At 43.4% G+C, this 18857-nt stretch overlaps 2 protein-coding genes across 11 annotated transcripts in view; both read right to left on the bottom strand.

Moving 5' to 3' along the window:
• kif13a (kinesin family member 13A) overlaps nucleotides 1–15241 on the bottom strand; it is a 42450-nt gene extending 27209 nt beyond the window's left edge. For 6 of the 10 annotated variants that reach the window (XM_084357323.1, XM_084357325.1, XM_084357330.1 and 3 more), the window contains exons 1-2: nucleotides 14533–14850; nucleotides 2316–2328 (exon numbers count right to left, since the gene is read on the bottom strand). In XM_084357323.1, the coding sequence (XP_084213449.1) occupies nucleotides 2316–2328; nucleotides 14533–14840 (321 nt within the window). In that variant the 5' untranslated portion in view covers nucleotides 14841–14850. The other 4 variants (XM_084357328.1, XM_084357332.1, XM_084357329.1 and 1 more) reach the window with 1 other exon arrangement.
• Nucleotides 15242–16491: 1250 nt separating this feature from the next.
• LOC311259826 (E3 ubiquitin-protein ligase NHLRC1-like) lies at nucleotides 16492–18833 on the bottom strand. Its single transcript, XM_084357162.1, has 2 exons — nucleotides 18771–18833; nucleotides 16492–18658 (listed from the first exon to the last, which is right to left on the bottom strand). Exon 2 carries the CDS (start codon nucleotides 18361–18363, stop codon nucleotides 17131–17133), a length of 1233 nt encoding a protein of 410 aa, XP_084213288.1. The 5' UTR covers nucleotides 18364–18658; nucleotides 18771–18833; the 3' UTR covers nucleotides 16492–17130.
• Between the last annotated feature and the right edge of the window lie 24 nt (nucleotides 18834–18857).

The raw sequence follows: 18857 nt of genomic DNA, 5'->3' as shown, positions 1-18857 counted from the left end.
GACTGAGCCTGTCCGAGTGAGTAAGATGAAGTCTAACTGAGCATTGTTCGAGGTAATGCTCGTTAAGGCCGCGCCGTGACTGTCTGCACAAATCCACTGTTAGCTGATGCGTGTTTTTGTCATAGCGGCTGGAGTTAAATTAATTCATAAATCAGGGTCAGCGCTCCCCACAAGAAATTCCAGCACCCGGTGACCCTTGTCTCCAAGGAAACGGGGCCGTAGCTGCTCCCGGCAGCGCAGGCTGGCTCTCAGCCCTCAGCGCCGGGTCTCACAACGCAGACTTCAGCAGCAGCAGAGACCCCTTGTGTCCCCAGGGCACCTGCATAAGCTGTGGATGGACAACACACAGAGAGGATGCTCTCTGGGGAGACACACCAGCTCCTGTTACTGTATACGCTGCAAATCTGCTCGGAAACCCATGTATCTAATGGTCCCCTTCAAATTATCCTTTAAAGAAGTTACAGTGTGATATAAAAATGTGTTATATATATATTTTGTATTTTATTGTATTGTCTGACTTTTTCTGTTTGGGAGTGTAATTCTTCTTACACCACTGTTGTACCAATGTGATTAACAGTGGCTCTGACCTGGATAATATTATGGCAAAAATATTTTCCGGTCTTCCCTCTGATGTCCTCTCAGAGATCAATGAAGTCCTGACAGCCATCTTTAAAGGTAGTGGTTCCTGAAAACCTCCTCGTCCCAGCGGCCCAAAGCTCCTGTTCTCCTAAGTCAGCTCATATGTGTAGCTGTACAGCTAACTGAGCTATTTAGTTTTCAACCAAGACGTTTCAGGTGCCGGTTCAGAGCCACGTTCTTTGCAGTTCGACAGCCAAAGAACCAACCAGTAGAACAGGAGCTGGGGGCAGGGTTAGGACCAGTCATGTTTGGATGCCAATGTAGGCATGCAAAGCCAGGAGCAGCACTTGTAAAGAGTCGACGTAGTTCACCACAGTTGTTCCTAGCAATGCTGAGAAATTGGTGACGTATATAGTGACTGAATGATGTGACTCTACGGTGGCTCTCATGCCCATTGAAAAGCAAACTGGTTCTTTAAAGGTTCACCAACTTACATATTTAATACCAATAGTTTTACCTGAAATTGAGTAATATTTCCATCGTGTAACTATACTCCTACTTATATGTTATATTCTTATCTTAGCTCAGACACTTTTTCAAGATTGCAATGTCATCCTGCAGTGGAAGCACAACATTGCTGCACATTACAACTCCTGGCATTCAGTGCAGTCCTGCTGCTCTGCCAAAGCACTTTCCCTTGCACAAAATACCCCAAATAATTGAGCTCCCTTCTAATCATAATAAGGGCTATTGGCCAGGGAGCCACTGGTTGCACAGTCAGCATGGGAAGCACTGAGATCACTCGATGCTTTGAAAGCAAGACCTCCTCTTGTGACTTCACACAAGTGAGTGGGTGCCATTCAAAGGAACAAAAGTGCCATCATTCTCAATTAGGGCTGGTTTGGTAACTAGGGCTTCATTCTCCTCTGGTCCGTCTCCGTCCAGCCTGAGGGTGTGACTGCGCAGCAAATTGTTCTTGATTGGACAATTACTATTAATCAGCAGTACAAATAATGATGAAGCTGAGAGGCACAATGTCCTTTTTGTCATTTCTCGGATGAAAACTGGTCGAACGTGCTCAGACTGCAACCTGCCTTGGGAGAGAGGGAGAGGGAATTTGAGTGCCACTATAACTTAGCAGACAGCCACGTGCTCGTCTAGCTGACGGGTATTACAGGGGTAAATCAGGTTCATGGGCCCCAGAGACCACGCACGCCTGTGGCCCACGTTAACACTCTCCCCGGTCCCGGCGGCGGCCTGAGTGCACTGAGCACAAAGCCCAGTCCCTGGTGTGTGAAACATCTCTGAGCTAGTCACCAGCGTGTTGTCAAGGGGGGAAGTGGGGGTGCACTCCAACAATGCAGCTTTGAATGCGCACACACACTGCCCCAGTGTCCGCGCTCATCCCTCTCTCATTGTAGAGCCTTTGTGGGTGTTCACGAGATCTTAGAGCGCTGACACATTCACACGGACATCTATCCGGCTCCTGCTGACCAACCAAACTAGTAAAACACTCTCAATCATGTCCCTAGAAACAACGCCACAACAGTAGATCGACCCGTGCAGGATGGCTGTCAGACCCTCGGGGGAATGGTGTTGCCTGTGCAGCATCCTGCTTCTGTGATACCAGGACAGTCAGCGAGAAGTCACTACAGATGGCTACTCGCACCGAAAATAACGTTTTCAGCTTACACTGCACGTCAGCTCAGTTTTTTTGTAGTATGAAACGTACATACCTTAGGTTGTTTCCTGTTGAATTGGTAGGGGCAATCCATCATAAACAGAAGAAACCCACGGGGAGACAGAGAGAGAAGAAATAACATGGTTAGCATTGATGCATTTTAACAGTCAGAACATGTTCACACTCAGTGAGACGCAGCTGCACCGCTCACAGTAGGAAACGGCCCATTGTCTGCGTTGACACAAACAGCTTTTATCATTGAAACCAAAACAACTTGATATTTCTATGAAACCTCAGACCCCCTTTCTAACTTTGCACATTTCCCAAATTCCTGGTTTGACTTCTTCATTCACTCCTTCCCTCATTCACTCACTCATTCATTCACTCATTCATTCGCTTCCACACAGTGGCATTTCCTGGTGGTAGGTGCTGCCGCCGCTGCTGCTGTGATTGGGTTCATAATTGGGCCAGTGGAGCGTGAGGAAGGGAAGAGATTTAGGATTCAATGTCCCACTGACTCTGTTGAGTAAATAGCTCTTACGCCTGTGGACTTAACAGAGAGGCCAGGTTGGGGAAGCCGCACTCTGCATTCACAGCTGCCGGAACTGAGGACAAAAGGGTAATATATATGGCACTAAGTTATGTAGGATTATTCTCTTAACAGGAGAGGGGATTCCCCAAAGCTGAAAAACTGTAACATGAAAGTCCGATACAAAAGCGCCAAGCAAATGTGACAGCTTTTATAATATACGGCACACGCATGTTGCAGTATGATGCAGCAGCATATACAGCAGCCCAGTGCTTCTGCATCTGCCACAGTCCCGTCCTTCAACAGTCAGCAGATCCCTCCTGCAAGGCGCCTCCTGGCACAGAGTCAGAGGTGGGCATCACCTTCACACAGCCACTAATGCCGGGCAGGCTGCTTTAGGAGGACTGAAACACTGCACCAAAGTGTCTCACACAAACTGAGCTGAGTCACCAACAACGGCACGCCTGGAGAAGTGTTTGACAATACCTGCAGGAATACTTGTCTGCACTTATATTTTCATGTCACGTATGAAAAATGAGACAGGAAAGTGAGCTTCAAAGGAATTATGGTCGAAAAGTACTTTTTGGCATAAGGTTTATACTGACTGATTATAATCGGGACAAATATTACTTTTAATTGGGACAAACTTGTGTAGCTTGCGGAAAAACAATTACAAAGGAATGGTTTAAGCCAGACACCCCATCTTTAGAGGACATCATTTATGTGATCACTGTAACGGAAAGAATCATCTTCTCCATGAAATTTGGGAGAAGTCGAAATGCATATTTCCCCAAAACGCCCTTCTTTTCTTAATTTATCTCAAACACCCTCTGTTCTTTGTTTGTACTCCATAATTACACTGTAAAATGTCAAAAAGATGGATCACTCTAAAAAAAGGTATCTAAGTAAAGATGACTGTGTGAACTGCTGCCATTATGTGATTTCGAGTAGAGGAAAAAATGTGTGAATTATGAAGCGATTTCCTCTGAGGACTAAACCCAGCCCTAACTGTGCTCCAGCTCATTATAGTCAGGGACAGAAAAGACAGTGAGCGGGTAGGCGAGTAAAAAGGAAGAGGGCCTCGTTTGGGTTCATACCCTGAATCTGAATCTGGGCCACTGTGACTCTGTCTTAATCAGAGCAGACAAAGACTGCAGCAGGGCCCCGTCCTATAGTCGGGGCCCTCTACGCTGCGGAGCAAAGAGGGGATGTCCATGAGGAGCTGTGAGATACGTGTCAGCTTTAGACAGCAGTGAGCACATGCATCGTGATTCTCTTGATTCAGAAAAGTCAATAACCTGATATTTAAAACCCAATTATGATGGCTTGTATCAATTTTGTAAGACATAACAGACGTAAGACGAGGCTACTTTTAAAGTTTTAGTGATGATGGCTAAGCCGGAGCATAGATAACGGAAGTAAAATGATCTGTTTATTTTAATTATGGATCCAAACAACTCTGATTCTTTGCACATCAGTATTGCTGGAAAGTGGAGGCGTCGGAGATGAACAAAACACGTGAGAGAGTTATGATAACAAATGGACCGACAGCAGCTACAGCCTCGAGGAGAGCTGGACAGAGACGGAGAACAGATGTAACCCTCTGGAGAACAAAGGGACAACAGAGGCAAGACCGGAAAGAGAGACACACACATTAAACGTGGAGACAAAAGACGCGCAGTTATGGAATGCATGCAGTCTGGACTCTGGAGCTGCTGCAGCGGTTTGGAGGCTCTCACTCATTATGTCATATACTGCATGTACATTGTATGCTGAACAAGACAATGAGGGGAACTGTTTCCAACTGGCTATATTTAGGATTTCAGAGAGCTGCAATTTCCTCACATGGTCTCATAAGGAATTCATTTCATTCCAAAATTGACTTCTTATTGTACTATATGGTGGGTTTATCCATCTCCCCCCTCCTCAGAAACTGCCTTATCTATATTTGTTTAATTCAATACCGTGTGATGTAGCTTTGGCAATACAAAATAATTTGAAAATTTTAATTTGACAAATCATTTCCCACCTCTACACAGCATTATAGTGCCTTTCCTCACCTCCTCCCCCTCTCACAATGTTAAGACCTCCCCCCAATAAGTTAAAGTACATTAGGCCCCAGTTCTCCCACTCTGCTTTAGACATAATCCCTTTAATCTGCACAGAAATCTGTGTCCTTCTTAGCAATTTTGTACATTGCTTGTAGAGACCATGTAAGCTACGTCCTCTCTTTCAGTGATTCCAACGGTTACATTTGGTGGTATAAAGCCTTCATTATTCACACTGATGTTATAGCATTTATCATTGGTAGATACTATAAAAAAGTTTTTAAAGGTATTATGGTTTAAGATAACTGAGATTGTAAGACTTTTAATGAACAAAAGCATTTTATTTCAGTTCTCTCAATATGATGACTATGTGAATAAAAAAAATCAGCTCTGACTAAGTTTTCTATAAAATATCACAAAATAGAGAAAAATGGACATTTTCATTTCTAAGAGGATGTTCTCAAACTGCTTGTTTTGTCTGAGCAGCTCTCTAAAACCCAAAGAGAGTTATTACTATCATGTGGATGAAAAAAAACTGAAAAAACAGACACAGTTAAAAAGCTGGAACCACAGTAAACTCGGGAGTTTTGACTTGAAAACAGCTGCAATGCAATAAACAATGATTACACATGATTAATTATGCGTGATTACCGTATCTTAATTCTCGTCACTCCAGTTAAGAAAGGCTGCCGGTGCCAGCTTGGTCACAAAAGCTGTACAGTGCAGCTTCAGATGATTCACACATGAAGCCCACAGGCTGTTTGCTTAATAATCAGCATGCATGTCAAGTCATGGCTCGAGGGCTTATTAATGGCTGTGTTGTGGTTAAAAACAAGGGTATGACACAAATGGATGGCACAGAAGTGCCAGATAGCATCAGATTCCTCCCTCCTCAGAGGCAGATGCAGGCGGACGCTGTAGACTCGTTGGGGGGCTGGTTCTGCAGGCCTTAATGTGTGTGTCATCAAGGGCACGCTCTGGCTCCCACGCCTCCAGCTACCTGATGCCAAGGCACCCATGAATGATTTCAACTTGGCCGAGGGTGGAAATTGGCCTCTCACACTACTATGATTTTCGCCCTCTGTGCTGATCCTGTGTCATGGCAGGCAGATTAAAGGAGCGCATTTGGATCTTCTATGTAAAATCCTTATTTCTGATCACTTTTAGTAAGAAGTATCTCCTCAGATTATCATAGCTGAGGGTCAGATTCCCTCAGACCACACACAACTGGTGGCATCTTTCCGTGCCAGACCCCTGTGTGCTGGTGCCCAAAAGGAAGGTATGGCAAGTGGGAGAGCAGCAGCGGGATCCCCCCTGCGGTTACGGAGCTGGATTAAGGCCACTGGGTTATTATGCCACCGAAAACTGCGCTCTTCTAGCCCAGTAGGCAACACACCAGATTAAGGATCATCCACCCACTGAAGCATCTATCAGCCCTTAAAAAAAAAAAAGGACACTCACAGAAGTATCAGACAAACAGATTATTACATTTTTTTATGTATTACTGGTTCAATTTAGCTACCAAGATGATGTCAGTGTTCTTATACTCTATACAGCCCAGAAAATGAGTTTCAAATCAAAATGAAAAGACATACTTCCAAATTTAGAAGCGCACAAGCCACAGCTCCCCATTTTCCAAAGTATGACGGATATGACAGTCTCATCAGGCTTTGCAAGAGTTTCTGATGATATAATCCTGCTGCTCAAATGCAATATGTACATCACATGGATGAGGTTGACCCCCCCATTGAGATGACACTCACAGTGTCCATCAGCCCTGTGCACACACACACACTTACAAATGTTTTTTCCTGGCACATCGCCCACAGATTCAAATTCCTCTTCTTCATATGTCAGCGTAAATATGCCTCCCCCACCCTTTAACCTCAATTTAACTAGATGTATGACTCTTACCGGTGTTTGGCTGTAGACATGCTGCAGACAATTACAATTCAACAAGCTCCAGAGCCAAACACAACGTTCAGGGCTCTGTGTGTGTGTGTGTGTCTATGTGTGTACGTGTGTGTGTGTGTGTGTGTGTGTGTGTGTGTGTGTGTGTGTGAGAGAGAGAGAGTGTTGGGTTACAGCACACTGTGCTCTCACAGGCGGCAAGCTAACATTTCAGATGGTCTTCCAGTATGTTTAGAACTGAACACGCCGGTCCCCACCCACTCAAAGCAGAGGTCACCCTGCTGCACAGAGACAGACAGACAGGAGAGAGCAGGAAAATGCCAAGCAGAGTTGCAGCAGTAAAGAGGGGGGTGGCTCTCTTCTCTGACCAATAACACTCGAGATGACTCCAAGGAGGCATGCGGCCTAATGTTAGATTCTCCGGCCCGCTGTCACTTTTATTGGCACGAGCGAACTGAAAGTAAACGTGACAAGTGGTAGAAGTCCGAGGTTTACATACAGGACGTTCAAAAGTATTAAAAAAAAACAGGAAGGAAGTTTGTCCTGCTGATGACAGAAACAGACCTGCAGGGTTGATCCAAGCTACTGAGACAGCTGTGACTTCTGCCACACAAACAATTTGTTACATCATAGAGACGTTACTGATTCCCATGCCTGAACTTGCGTATCGGTGAAAGTACCAATACCACAGTGTAAAAATACTCTTAAAGTGTTAAAACAGCCACTGCTGACATATATTTTATAATGAATTACATATTAATACTAACACACCAATGTGTGTGCAGCATCTTACAGCTGTAGCTAGTGGAAATGGAGCTAGTTTTAAGTACTTTATATACAGTTTGGTAGTTTAGCGCTGTGGTTCCAGCAGTCAGGCTCCTCCAAAGGGCTCACAAGATAAATCTGAGGGTTTGTGAGATTCTGATACAAAAATCTGTTTTAACTTAACATCCTTCGTTTCAAATTTTCTTTTTTGCGTTTTTGCGAAATGTCGTATAATTTGAACAGTTATTTAAATGAAACCATGTGACGAATTTAGAGCAGCTCATAAACATCCGAAGCATGACAAGCAGAACCAGCTAGAAACTGCTTTTCTGAAAGTGGTCACAAGCCTGGGGAACCACTGATATTCTTTCAATTCAATTACATCTGAAAAAAAGTAAATAGTGACTACGCCCGTCAGATTAATGTAGTGGATTAAACAGTTTAGTATGTCTCTGTGTTGTAGTGAAGTCGATCTATCAAGTAGAATACTGAATAAATACCCACATAAAGCACAAGTAGCTGGAAAGTGTAATCAAGTAGAGTAATTGAGTAAATGTACTTAGTTAAATTCCATCACTGGTCATCTGTCATTGTTCTAAACCCTAAAATTAGCTTCCTATGAAAATATTCGGGGTGTCTGGAGGATATCTCTCGTTACGTCATCGACATAACTCCAACTTCTGTCGCTTAGCAACCGCGGTAAACATGGAGGCGAGACAACCGGGCAGCCTCATGAGTCAAAGTTCCAACATGAACGCCAAGCTCAGGATCTCAAAAACAGCCTTAATGAACAGCGCTGCCATCAGCAGCAGCACACATGATGCTCACACTGACTTCTGTGTGGAGTTTCCATAACAAATGTTAACAACAACACAACATATGATGCCAGCAGGGTCTAATTTAATCCTCCCTGGCATTTCTGACACCACAGTGACAAGCTGGGTCAGCAGGCTGCGGGCCACAGAGAGGGATCCTGACCGCATAAAGCCTTAAATCTGGTTAGTTTCAAAGGCAACAAACAAGCCAGAGAGAAGCGAAGTTCATCAATTCGTTCAATATAGCGAGGCTTCCTCCCCAGGGGGAATGAAGTGACACATTTACTACCAGGACACACCTCCTGTGACCCTGCCGCCTTGCAAAATGTCACTTATCTGCACACATGTGCCATGTGGCTCCTGAGGACAATAGACAACAAAAGCCAGAGTGAGCATGCTCATGACGTGCAAAACATATAAAAGTCATTCAATGTGAAGAGAAATATGCTGACTAGGTTGTTACATTAATTATGTGCTTGAGCATAATGAGACCTAATGAGCGGAATATTTCTTTGCAAACAGAGACAAGCAAGAAACTTGTTTTTTAAGCTTTTGTTAATGCTGCCTGGCTCCGCTTCCCCTGAACGAGACTGAAAGTGAGTCCACAATAAGCCTGTCCCACCATGAAATTAAATTCATGTAAACACAACAAGTCGGCTTCAAAAACATCAAAAAGGCCTCGTCTGAGAGAATCATGCGAGGAGGAAAACCAGAATCATTATGGAAGAAATGTCTGAGAGAGGATTTTTACATAGGCTGCCCTCAGAATGAGAAGCCACATATGAGATTAATGAGGCACAGGCTTGACACAGAGGGAGGACGCCATCTTTTCTCCATTCCGGATCAAGATGTAAACAATGTCCCACCCTCTAAACAAACAGGCACCGGTCCTGCAGGGAATGCAATCTTTTCATCAGCGGCACGCAACACTTTCTCCCAATGACACGCATGAACACAGCCTTAAAGAGAAAGGTTGGGCTGATATAGCACGTAATTTAGGCCGTCTAACTCTGTGAACAACATCTTACTGAATGGAAAGGTTGATTATCACAGGGCACACAGGGAGCAAAATGGAAAGACAAAGAGAACATTCCTGAGGGCAGCCATTGGACAAGGCAGCATTGTGATTCAGTAAAGACTTGTTTTGGAAACCATGATGACACTTGGTCATGTGCGACTTGGGAGAAAGTGTGAATAACCTCCAAAACTTGAACATCGCTGGAGACTGTCGTGTCTACTCGACACCTATTTGTGCCTTTGACAGCTTTGTATCATTCAGGCTAACAAACAAACAGCCAGCATTAGAGCCTATCTGTAAAGGCTTAACGAAACACATGTTGACCACATTGTGTTTGTCACCAGGGACAGACTGTAGTGCAACCAAATTTAAAGGAATAGTTCAGAATACAGATGTTCAAATACATGTAAGCTAAATTTGAAGCTACAACCAGCAGGCGGATAGCCTAGCTCAGCACAAACACTGGAAAAATGGGGAAACGGCAAGCCTCGCTCTGTTCCAAGGTAACAAAGTTTGCCTACCAGTAACTGAGCAAATTATTTTTTTTTAATCTTGATTGTTTAATCTGTACAAAGTCTAACAACAATGGTTCTCAAGGGGTTGTGTGAAGGACCCTTTAAGCTGAGTTAGCTCATGGACGTATTAAACTAGATACAGAACATGCGCACCAGCGACCAAACCTGCTAACTTAGAAAAAAAATGATTCCACGGTTTTGTAGCCACTTCTTTCACAATATAAGTCTGCAGTAAAATGTGTTTTTAGGTCAGTGTGTGTAATGTGACAATGTACAGTAATTACACATTTTGGCCACTATCTCAAATTGGCTTCAAAGCTTAATTGGGGCTCGGGTTAGCTTAGTTGGGTTAGCTTTGCTCTCAGACTGTTGTCGTTTGTTTGCCCACAATAAAATCACAAATTGTACACTTTGGTATTTGTACAGATTAAACATATTAATTATTTTTGTTACATTTGGACAGAGACCGGCTAGCTGTTTTTCTGTTTCCAATCTTTATGCTAAGCTAAACTAACCAGCCGCTAGCTGTAGCTTTGATATATTTATCATACAAACATGAGAGTGGCATCAATCTTCTTGAATGAGTAAGTGTATTTCACAGAATTTTAGACCTTTTTTTTTTTTTTTAACAGATTAGCATTTTGAATAAGTAAAATATTCATCAAGACAATTTAAAGATAAGGAAGCACAGAATGAGTGTAGCCCCTCTTCACACAATATCCAAGTAAGCAAGATAACTGAGACAAGTGCAGATAAACCCAACTGAGCTGCTCTAACCATTAGTGATAAGGAGGAGATTAGAGCGGAAATTACAAGCTTAGTTACGGACACTATCAGATAAAGACATCCTTTTACTGATCATCTGCAATGCTCGCCTGCAGAGCGACAGTGGCACCGAGGGTAAGAACACTAAAGTTAAGAGACATCTTTAGTCAAATACCTACTTATTTAAAAAAACTATACGTTTTTAGTCAGCTACAATGAGAGGAACACAAAGACAGCAGCTTTGTCCGACAGAAAGTAGATTTCCATCTGCCTCTGTAAAAAAGTTAGCTGTGGTTAGCTTTTGGGTTTCACATAGCTCAGTGTAGAGTGAAACATATAGAAAAAGGGGGGTTTACTTAAAAAAAACTTGATGGTCCTGTATTCAACTGTTGCACGTTGACGGACGTGCTGGGGCATGATAGATGTAATACGGCCCCATCTTGTCATGATGCTCCACCACTCATCCCCAGTGCAGACAGCAGCCTCAGGTATTTCCCTGCCTCTCCACCCCCACCTTCATTGTGTCTAAACCCTGAAGGAGAGCAGACTGGCGCGTGAAAACAAAACTGCTTTCCCAGATTCCCATTTCAAATATACCACTCGTGCCAACTCAACACAGGCAGATGAAAGATAAGACTTAGGAAACTTAACCTGTCGCCCTCAAGTCACAATCCGTGTTGCATTTGCCCAGCACTGAGATTATTGTTCGTTTCTCATGGAAATAGGAGAGGGGGGCTGTGGGTCACGAGTGTTGCTATAATGCTCGGCGGTGCAAAGAATGAGGCTTAGCGATCAAAGGAAATGCCTTATATTTCTTCCACTTCTTTAGGTGACTTGCATGTTTTTTTTTTCATGGTGCTGTGTGGTCTCTGCACAACTTGATTAAGATACAGACACAATCTGGAAGGTTTTCAGCTCCAGGTCCACCCCACTAGAGACCTCATTTCATCAGACTGAAGTCATATTTATTATTTTTAGATATTGAGCAAAACTAGTTGAAGCCCAGTCCAAAATATGTCTTTTTTTCATTGTTTCGAAATCCACAGCCCAGGGAATAAACCGGAGTTCAATTTATCTCAGATGTGTCTACATGAAAATATCTATTATTGCTGTTTCCTTTCTGAGGCTGTGCCTGAGCGTTCCCATGAGAGAAAAAAGGTTCCCATGATCTCGGCCCTGCAGCCATATTTGGCATGCTAATACCCACTAAATCTGACACATTTCCAACACACAGGAACAGGTGTCCTCAAAACAAGGCAAAGTCTTAGCGAGCAGGGTATCCCCTTCTGCGGCTCCACAAGCAGCCCAGAGGAAAATTATATGGTTTAAGAAAACCATGGCAGCCTAAACACATAGACCCAAAACACACACACACACAGCACCAGCACTGAAATGTTAACAACTAATTATATGGCTGGACTACACTATAGAGAAGAAATGTGACATAATAAAACCAAACTGAATCAAAACTGCTCAAGGCTGTAGTCACTTTACAGCAACTTAAAGTCCCCCTGCAGTCAAACACGTGTTTCTCATCTTTTTCCGACAGTTGAATGTTTGAGCTTCGCTGTGTGAAATGAAGTATGTGCAGAGTTTGACACGAGAAAGGCTGTTTTCACATTCATCTGCTGAAAGTTTAAATATCTCTGTGACCAATGAAAATCTGATTTTAAAAGGCGGGGCTACTCGTCTGATTTGTGACTCACGAACAGTACAGAGGCCAATCCTGGCCGAATGTTCAGCATATACGAGTGTGATGTGGAAACTTGAAACCTCCTTTTAAGTAGACGTTACATTTTTTTTTTTAAAAGAGCTTGTAGAAAGCTGAGGAATAAAAGTATCTTTTCCTTAAAAACATTGTTATGATTTTGAATTGCTAATTTTACAGTGTTTGTGGGGTTTATGTCTGTTTGTCAGCCAATAGTATGAATGAATGCAATGGAGGTTGGAGATATGAAGGTATTCACATCTGGAATTCTTGATAAGGGAGCAGGAAAAGGTGCCATTTTTAAGGATTTTAATTTGGTAATTTTCCACAAAAACCATGTCAGACACATTAGATTATTTCCGTCTATGCCTTAATACATGTGTGAAGAGCTACACTTGATGAAATAGCTCAAATTTTGAAACTAGGTTGAATAGACCTTGGATAAACTGCGTTCCAGCGACTTTCAGCAGAAGTTGGAAACATTTAAATCATCGTCCAGGAAAGGAATCTCTGCATGACTGATACCGACATGTACATCTGATAAGGAAACTTCCCCTGAATGGAAATGTGTTTGTGTCGTGGCAGCATGGCAACAGGTAGCTCCAAACACTTTATCACTTAACTGAGAAGATACTCCAGCTGTGGTCAGCCTGAATCTCCGTACACTTACTGACACCCTCTGACCCCTCACCCGCGACAGCTTTTCATTCTGTTGTTATGTGTCCTGCGCCACATATGTTAGCTTTGAGCGTGATTTGTTTAATTGCCTGGAACGACGCCATTGTGTGGCAATTTCTGTTCTGATAATTGCCTTAAATACAGGTTAATGTGCGGAGCCGGGCTGCTGCACGGGGGGAGCCAGCTCATTACCACTTAATGCTGACTGTTGGTTACGTGGAACAGCAGAGAAAGTGTTGCACTTTAACAGGACTGGATGTGGGCCATGAGGAAAGCCTTGACTGTGCATTGTATTCACCTCACATGACTCAATCTCTCACATAGTAGACTTTTACTGTAGCCAGAAGAGAGGTTTCCATTTCTAATAATCAGAAATAACATCATTCGAGTGGTATATCAAAGGAAAAAACAAATAGTCCTGCTTTTTTTTTTCCTAAATGAGCATCTTTTTAGATTCATCTGCGCCTGTGGGTAATCAGGTCAGCAGTTTAATCATGTGTGACACCAACAGCAGAGGAGAGCGAACAACTCAAGCGCAAAAAGGGAAAAACATCTTCGACTGTGATGAGTGAAATACAGCGTTTGTGACTGCTCCGAGCAGGCATGATGTCTGAATGACTTCCCGAGCACACAGCCATCATTAGCCTGCATGTTGTGTGGCTCCAGATGACTTGTCAGATCACAAGCCAGCAGAAACTGCAGCTTTTTTGTTTTTTTTTTCTGCTGACCTTCACTCTGCAGGCAGACTGCGAGAAGCACTAGAGGATGCGTTCGCTGTCCTTTGGTTGCGAAAGAAGGTGTAAAGTGTGCAACATCCTGCCGTTTCTAAGACACCGAAGTTAAATTCGTTCTGACTCTGAAGATTTACGGCGTTGCCCCGAGGCTTGACATTCATCCGTTCTGTCTAACAGGCTTCTCAACCGCCTCTTTTGCCCTTCAACATCACATACGCAGGGGTAACACATCCTGTGTACATGTATTATTACGCTGTGGTGATTAGTATTGGAAAGTCCACATGAATTACATAACATAGTATCATGTTGCAAGCAGGTGGGTGACAGACATGATGTCCCCAGCAGCAGTGCAGTGCAGCCTGATGCATTCATAATGTGAAGAAACAGTTTGAATCCAAAGGTAGAAGTGTGCGGTGGGGGTTTAACCCTCATCGCTGTCTGTCAGGCTCACGCTGCCTTATGTTCTGATGTGTTTTCTGACATCTGAGCTGGACATGTGATCCAGGATGCTAACCTTGGATGTTTACTGTTGCTCTATTACAACCAGAGTGGGGATGAAGTTATTACAGCGAGGGTGCAGTCTGCATTTTTCTGCACTTAGAAGACATTTCCAAAACACCCACAGCCCCCACGAGTGCACTGCCGAGACATTTTCTCTCTAACTAACCATAATAAGGCAGAAAGATGCCTCAGCTACAGCACAGCAGGCTCACTCCACCTTATTGCTTTGCCATAATGTAGTTATTTGCATACACACACTGCTGGCTGTGTTTCAGCTTTGTTTACCTGTTCTCTCCTTTGCCATTTGAAGGTGGTGGGTGCAGGACTGTCTGGTTGTCCTCCATGTCCACGACACATTTTGTGTTCAGTTCAATTTCTGCAGAGAGAAGTTTGTTGGGAGAGGAAAGCTCAGTGCGGGGGTGTGAAAAGTTGAAATAAATCCCGACTTTCCTCAAACTGTGAGGCTGCTCAAGGCTGACTCCAGGCTCGTAACTCAAGCTGGGAGCAGCAATGGCGAAGAAATCAAAAAGTTTATGATAACGTAGCATGAATCCGAGGAGACACAAATGCGAGTTTGCAAAACCAGAAATCATGGCTGTGAAGAGACACTTACCCCTGCGGTTCATGGGCCGGACTCTCACCGCAACTTTTACCTTTGTATCCGACATTTTTGTCCACTTTTCTCGCCCACCCCTGCTTGTCTATGCGCCGAGCTATCAATGTATAGTCTGTGAATCCCCGACGAGAAGCCCGGATTTCTGCCGGAACAACGGGATCTAGTTAAACAACCCCGATCGAGTCCAGACCTCGAGGAGAAGAGACGGGAATATGTTCATTTTTTTTCCTCCTCCTTTATATCCATCCGGGTTCGCTTTTTGTGCAGATCCAGCACTGTGCTCCAGCCCCAGACAGCATCCCCACCGCCATCTTCCACTGGGAGCACGACTGCTATCCTCTGGCAGACTGGAGACGGCTGTGCCAAAGAGGGGGAGAGGATTTACGCACCGCGCCGCTTGTTGGGGGGGAAATAACCCGGTGGAGGAGAGAAGTGAGTCTGTCTGACAAGTTGATCAACATGCACACATGATGAGTGTCATTTAAAGACACAACAAAGAGCACAGGGTTTATTTAAGAAGAAAAAAAAAGAAGAAAGAAAGAAAGGGAAGTTTAAACAGTCTACCTCTCTGACACACACACTTTTAATTGTTGTACCTATTGTTTTTGTTTTCATAATCAAAATGAGATTTATAAAAGGCCTAAGTGTTATTAAACACTTGTGTTATGTTGTGTAGCAGCAGGGCCGTAGCCATGTTTTTAGGGATACTGAGGGCAGGAGTCCAAGTGTCCCCCACCTCCTTCTGTAGATAGTTTTATTTATATTTTCAATATCTTGTTAATAATCACAAATATTTATTAAATATTCCTTTTTTTTCTTCACACAAAAATGTTCCTGTTTATTTGTTCATCACACACACAACATGACCTTTGTGGACCTTTAAAAATGCATAATGTGTGCCTTCGAGGTACTTGTACTTTACTTTAATATTTCCATGCTACTCTTCACTGCAGATTGCATTTTTAACTCCAATACATTCATTTGATAACTTAGGGAAACTAGTTACTTTGCAGATTGCATTCTGCATCAGAGCTAAAGTAGCAAATCTGTAAATACATTTTTTTATCAGCAATTTAAAAAAAAAACACTGATTCCCAAAATCTGAAAAATACTGAATATCTGATCTGATAATCAGCCAGGCTGAATATTGGTATACAATATACAGTACACGTACATGCAAACACATGTATAATTTACTTTTACTTGTACTTTTGATAGTTAAATACATTTAATATCAGATACTTTAAGACTCTTACTTAAGTACTATTCCTACTTTGACTTTCACTTTTACCAAAGATATGTTTTAACACGATATCTTTACTTTTACTCAAGGATGACTTATGGGTACTTTTAACAACACTGACAGCACTTTAGAGGACTCAAATTCCCTAATTTTTGTTGGAAAAAACACTGAGGAGGACTCTGTGTAGCTCTGTAAACAGTAGTTCCCAATCGTTTAACCTATGACCCCATGAAGATGAAGTTATTTATCTGTTTGTCCGACCTGTCATCACAGGTTTATGGCCTCATCAACATGAACTGTTAGCAGTGATTTTTTATCCCCCTACGATTGTTTGATTTGAAGGATTTTTTTAGCCCCAAAAGGTGAAACTATCCAGTATAAGAAAACAGGGAAAAAAGTATTTTATTTATTATTTACCAGGAAGTCCCATTGAGAAACACATCTCTTTTACAAGGGAGACCTGGCCGAGCCATACAAAATCACAACATAGTAAAATGCAACAAAACACGATATACAACAATCACAGTACAACAGAATAACATGTATTCAAATCACTTCACTTGGTCTTCTGTGTTATTGGGATTAAGATAAGTTTAATGTAACAGATATATTTTATTTATATATTTTTTTCTTACCCCCTTTAATCTTCTCGTGACCCCTCAGATTATTCTTGGGACCCTTTTGAAAGTTGGGAAACCAGCTATGAATTAATAAATAACACAATTTTATTTTTAAAAGCTGGGACACTGACAACATACAAAAACATTAGTCTGACATTATTGCACAACATGTATTCTGTCTAATAATTTTTAACATACATTGATTTCATTATGTGCAAAGCAAAGCATACAGTAGCCTAAATCACTTATTGTGTTATATTCACATTTATTAGTTTCGGTGTCAAAGTGTTTTCAATTCAAAACTTTACTTAAATTTATATTAAAAAATGGTATTATCAACTGATCACTCTATAATATCATAAGCTACATTTCACACAGGCTATTCCAGGCCGTTTCATACTGAGCTATATGATGGGCCCAGCATCAGATGTAGCAGAATAAATCTTCACTGTATGATCTCCGCTGTCCAGAACAACCAGCATGTTGTTCAGTGACACCAGTCCAGCTGGGTGGATGAGGTGGTCTCCCACCAGAGGAGTCAAGGCCGGTCCATTCTGGAGCTTCCCCAAACTCCAAATCATCCCCTGCTCGGAGTCGATCACGATCACATCTCCGTTTCTGTCGAAGGCCACGCCTGACATGTTCAGCCTCACTGAGGACTGCAGGGTGAGGCTGAAGCTGTCTGTCTCATAAAGGAGGTGGAAGTCTTTTGAAAACACTCTCAGCCTGGTGTGTTGGTGCCTGTGTGGTGGATGTTGGTCATCAGGTAAATGCTCCATCACTGCAGTGTTGCCAGTCACCCAACAGCAGGTCACTGCTTTTGGACTCTGCAGGTCTGAAATGGCTGTCTGATGCTCCAGGATGAGGCCACGAGTATAGTCCACTTTTACCTGGGACAGCGTGCCGGCCTGGATGTCCGAGACCAGGATGTGCCCACAGCTGTCTGTGTCCACACCCCAGGGCATGTGGAAGGAGTCTTTGACTGTCAACACGTGGTTTCCCCTGGAAGTGAAAACTTTCACAGCTTTATCTCCTGCATCCGTCACCACCATGTAACCACAGGGAGTGACCGCCACATCCACTGGATAACAGATCTCCCCACTGCCTCGTCCTCTTTGCCCAAAACTGTGCAGCTTCTTGCCTTGCGGACTGAATACCACCACCCTCTTCTCTCCATCATGCACCACCACTATTGTCCCCGCAGACCCCAAAACAGCTATCCCAGTGGGGTTGATAAGAGTCCCCCATCCGCCAAAAGCTGCGCAGAGGTGCAGAGCTGTGGATGTCAGACCTGCAACCAAGCCAAAGCTTCCCTTGGCCCTGTGTGAAGGAGCAGAGGATGTGGGACTCCAATGGAACAGCAGCTCCTGCAGGTCACTAAGAACCTGGCAGTGGGAGGTGCTGTCAACGCTGCACAGCTGTCGACAGAACGGGCACTCCAGCTTCCTCAGGAGAGGGTGGGACAGGGCCGTGATGCATTCCAGACAGAGTACATGGCCACAGGAAAGGTTCTGTGGTCTGCGCTCCTTCTGCTGAGTGCTAAACTTCTCGAAGCAGACTTTACACTCCAGCAAGTTGACCTGGATCTCTCTCAGAATCCCGACAGGACTCTTCGGGGAGCCAGCACTCTTGGCCATGACTGAAATATCCGGATGTTCTTTGAAACCTACTGAGGCTGTTCAGTCAGCTGATGCAGGCTGCAGGAGGTTCAGGAAACCAATAAAAAGAAAGACTAGTGATTTGAAAAGAGATGGAGAGAACGATGAAGAGGATATGAAGGCAGAGCACTGCAACATTTTTGTCAACACACTCATGTCCTGTGCTCTAGGCCCAACAGGTCACGTGACATTTTGCTCAACAGTGAGGCTCTCTGCTGCCCTCCTCTGGAAATCAACTCACACACAAGCTGGAGAAGTTAGCTGGTTATATCCCCTGTCACGTTTTAAAAACAGAAGTAAATAGGATTAAAACATATTTCCTTACTTTATATGTACATTAAGTATTACAAGAGAGAGGTGTCACAATAGTGTGCCTGAATACTCACGTGTAACAGCTGCAGGTAACTCTTTCTAGATGTAACTCTGCTGCCACTGTTCATGTTTAGGACTACATGGCATTGCTGTTCTATTCC

Source organism: Pagrus pagrus (genome assembly GCF_965226575.1).
Source record: "Pagrus pagrus genome assembly, chromosome: 7".
Lineage (NCBI taxonomy): Eukaryota > Metazoa > Chordata > Actinopteri > Spariformes > Sparidae > Pagrus > Pagrus pagrus.
The sequence above is the reverse complement of the archived record's forward strand: the minus strand, read 5'-3'. Positions and strand labels throughout refer to the sequence as shown.

Excerpts from the sequence above, each read along its gene's own strand:
- LOC311259826 (XM_084357162.1), bottom strand. The coding sequence starts at position 18,363 with ATGGCCAAGAGTGCTGGCTCCCCGAAGAGTCCTGTCGGGATTCTGAGA.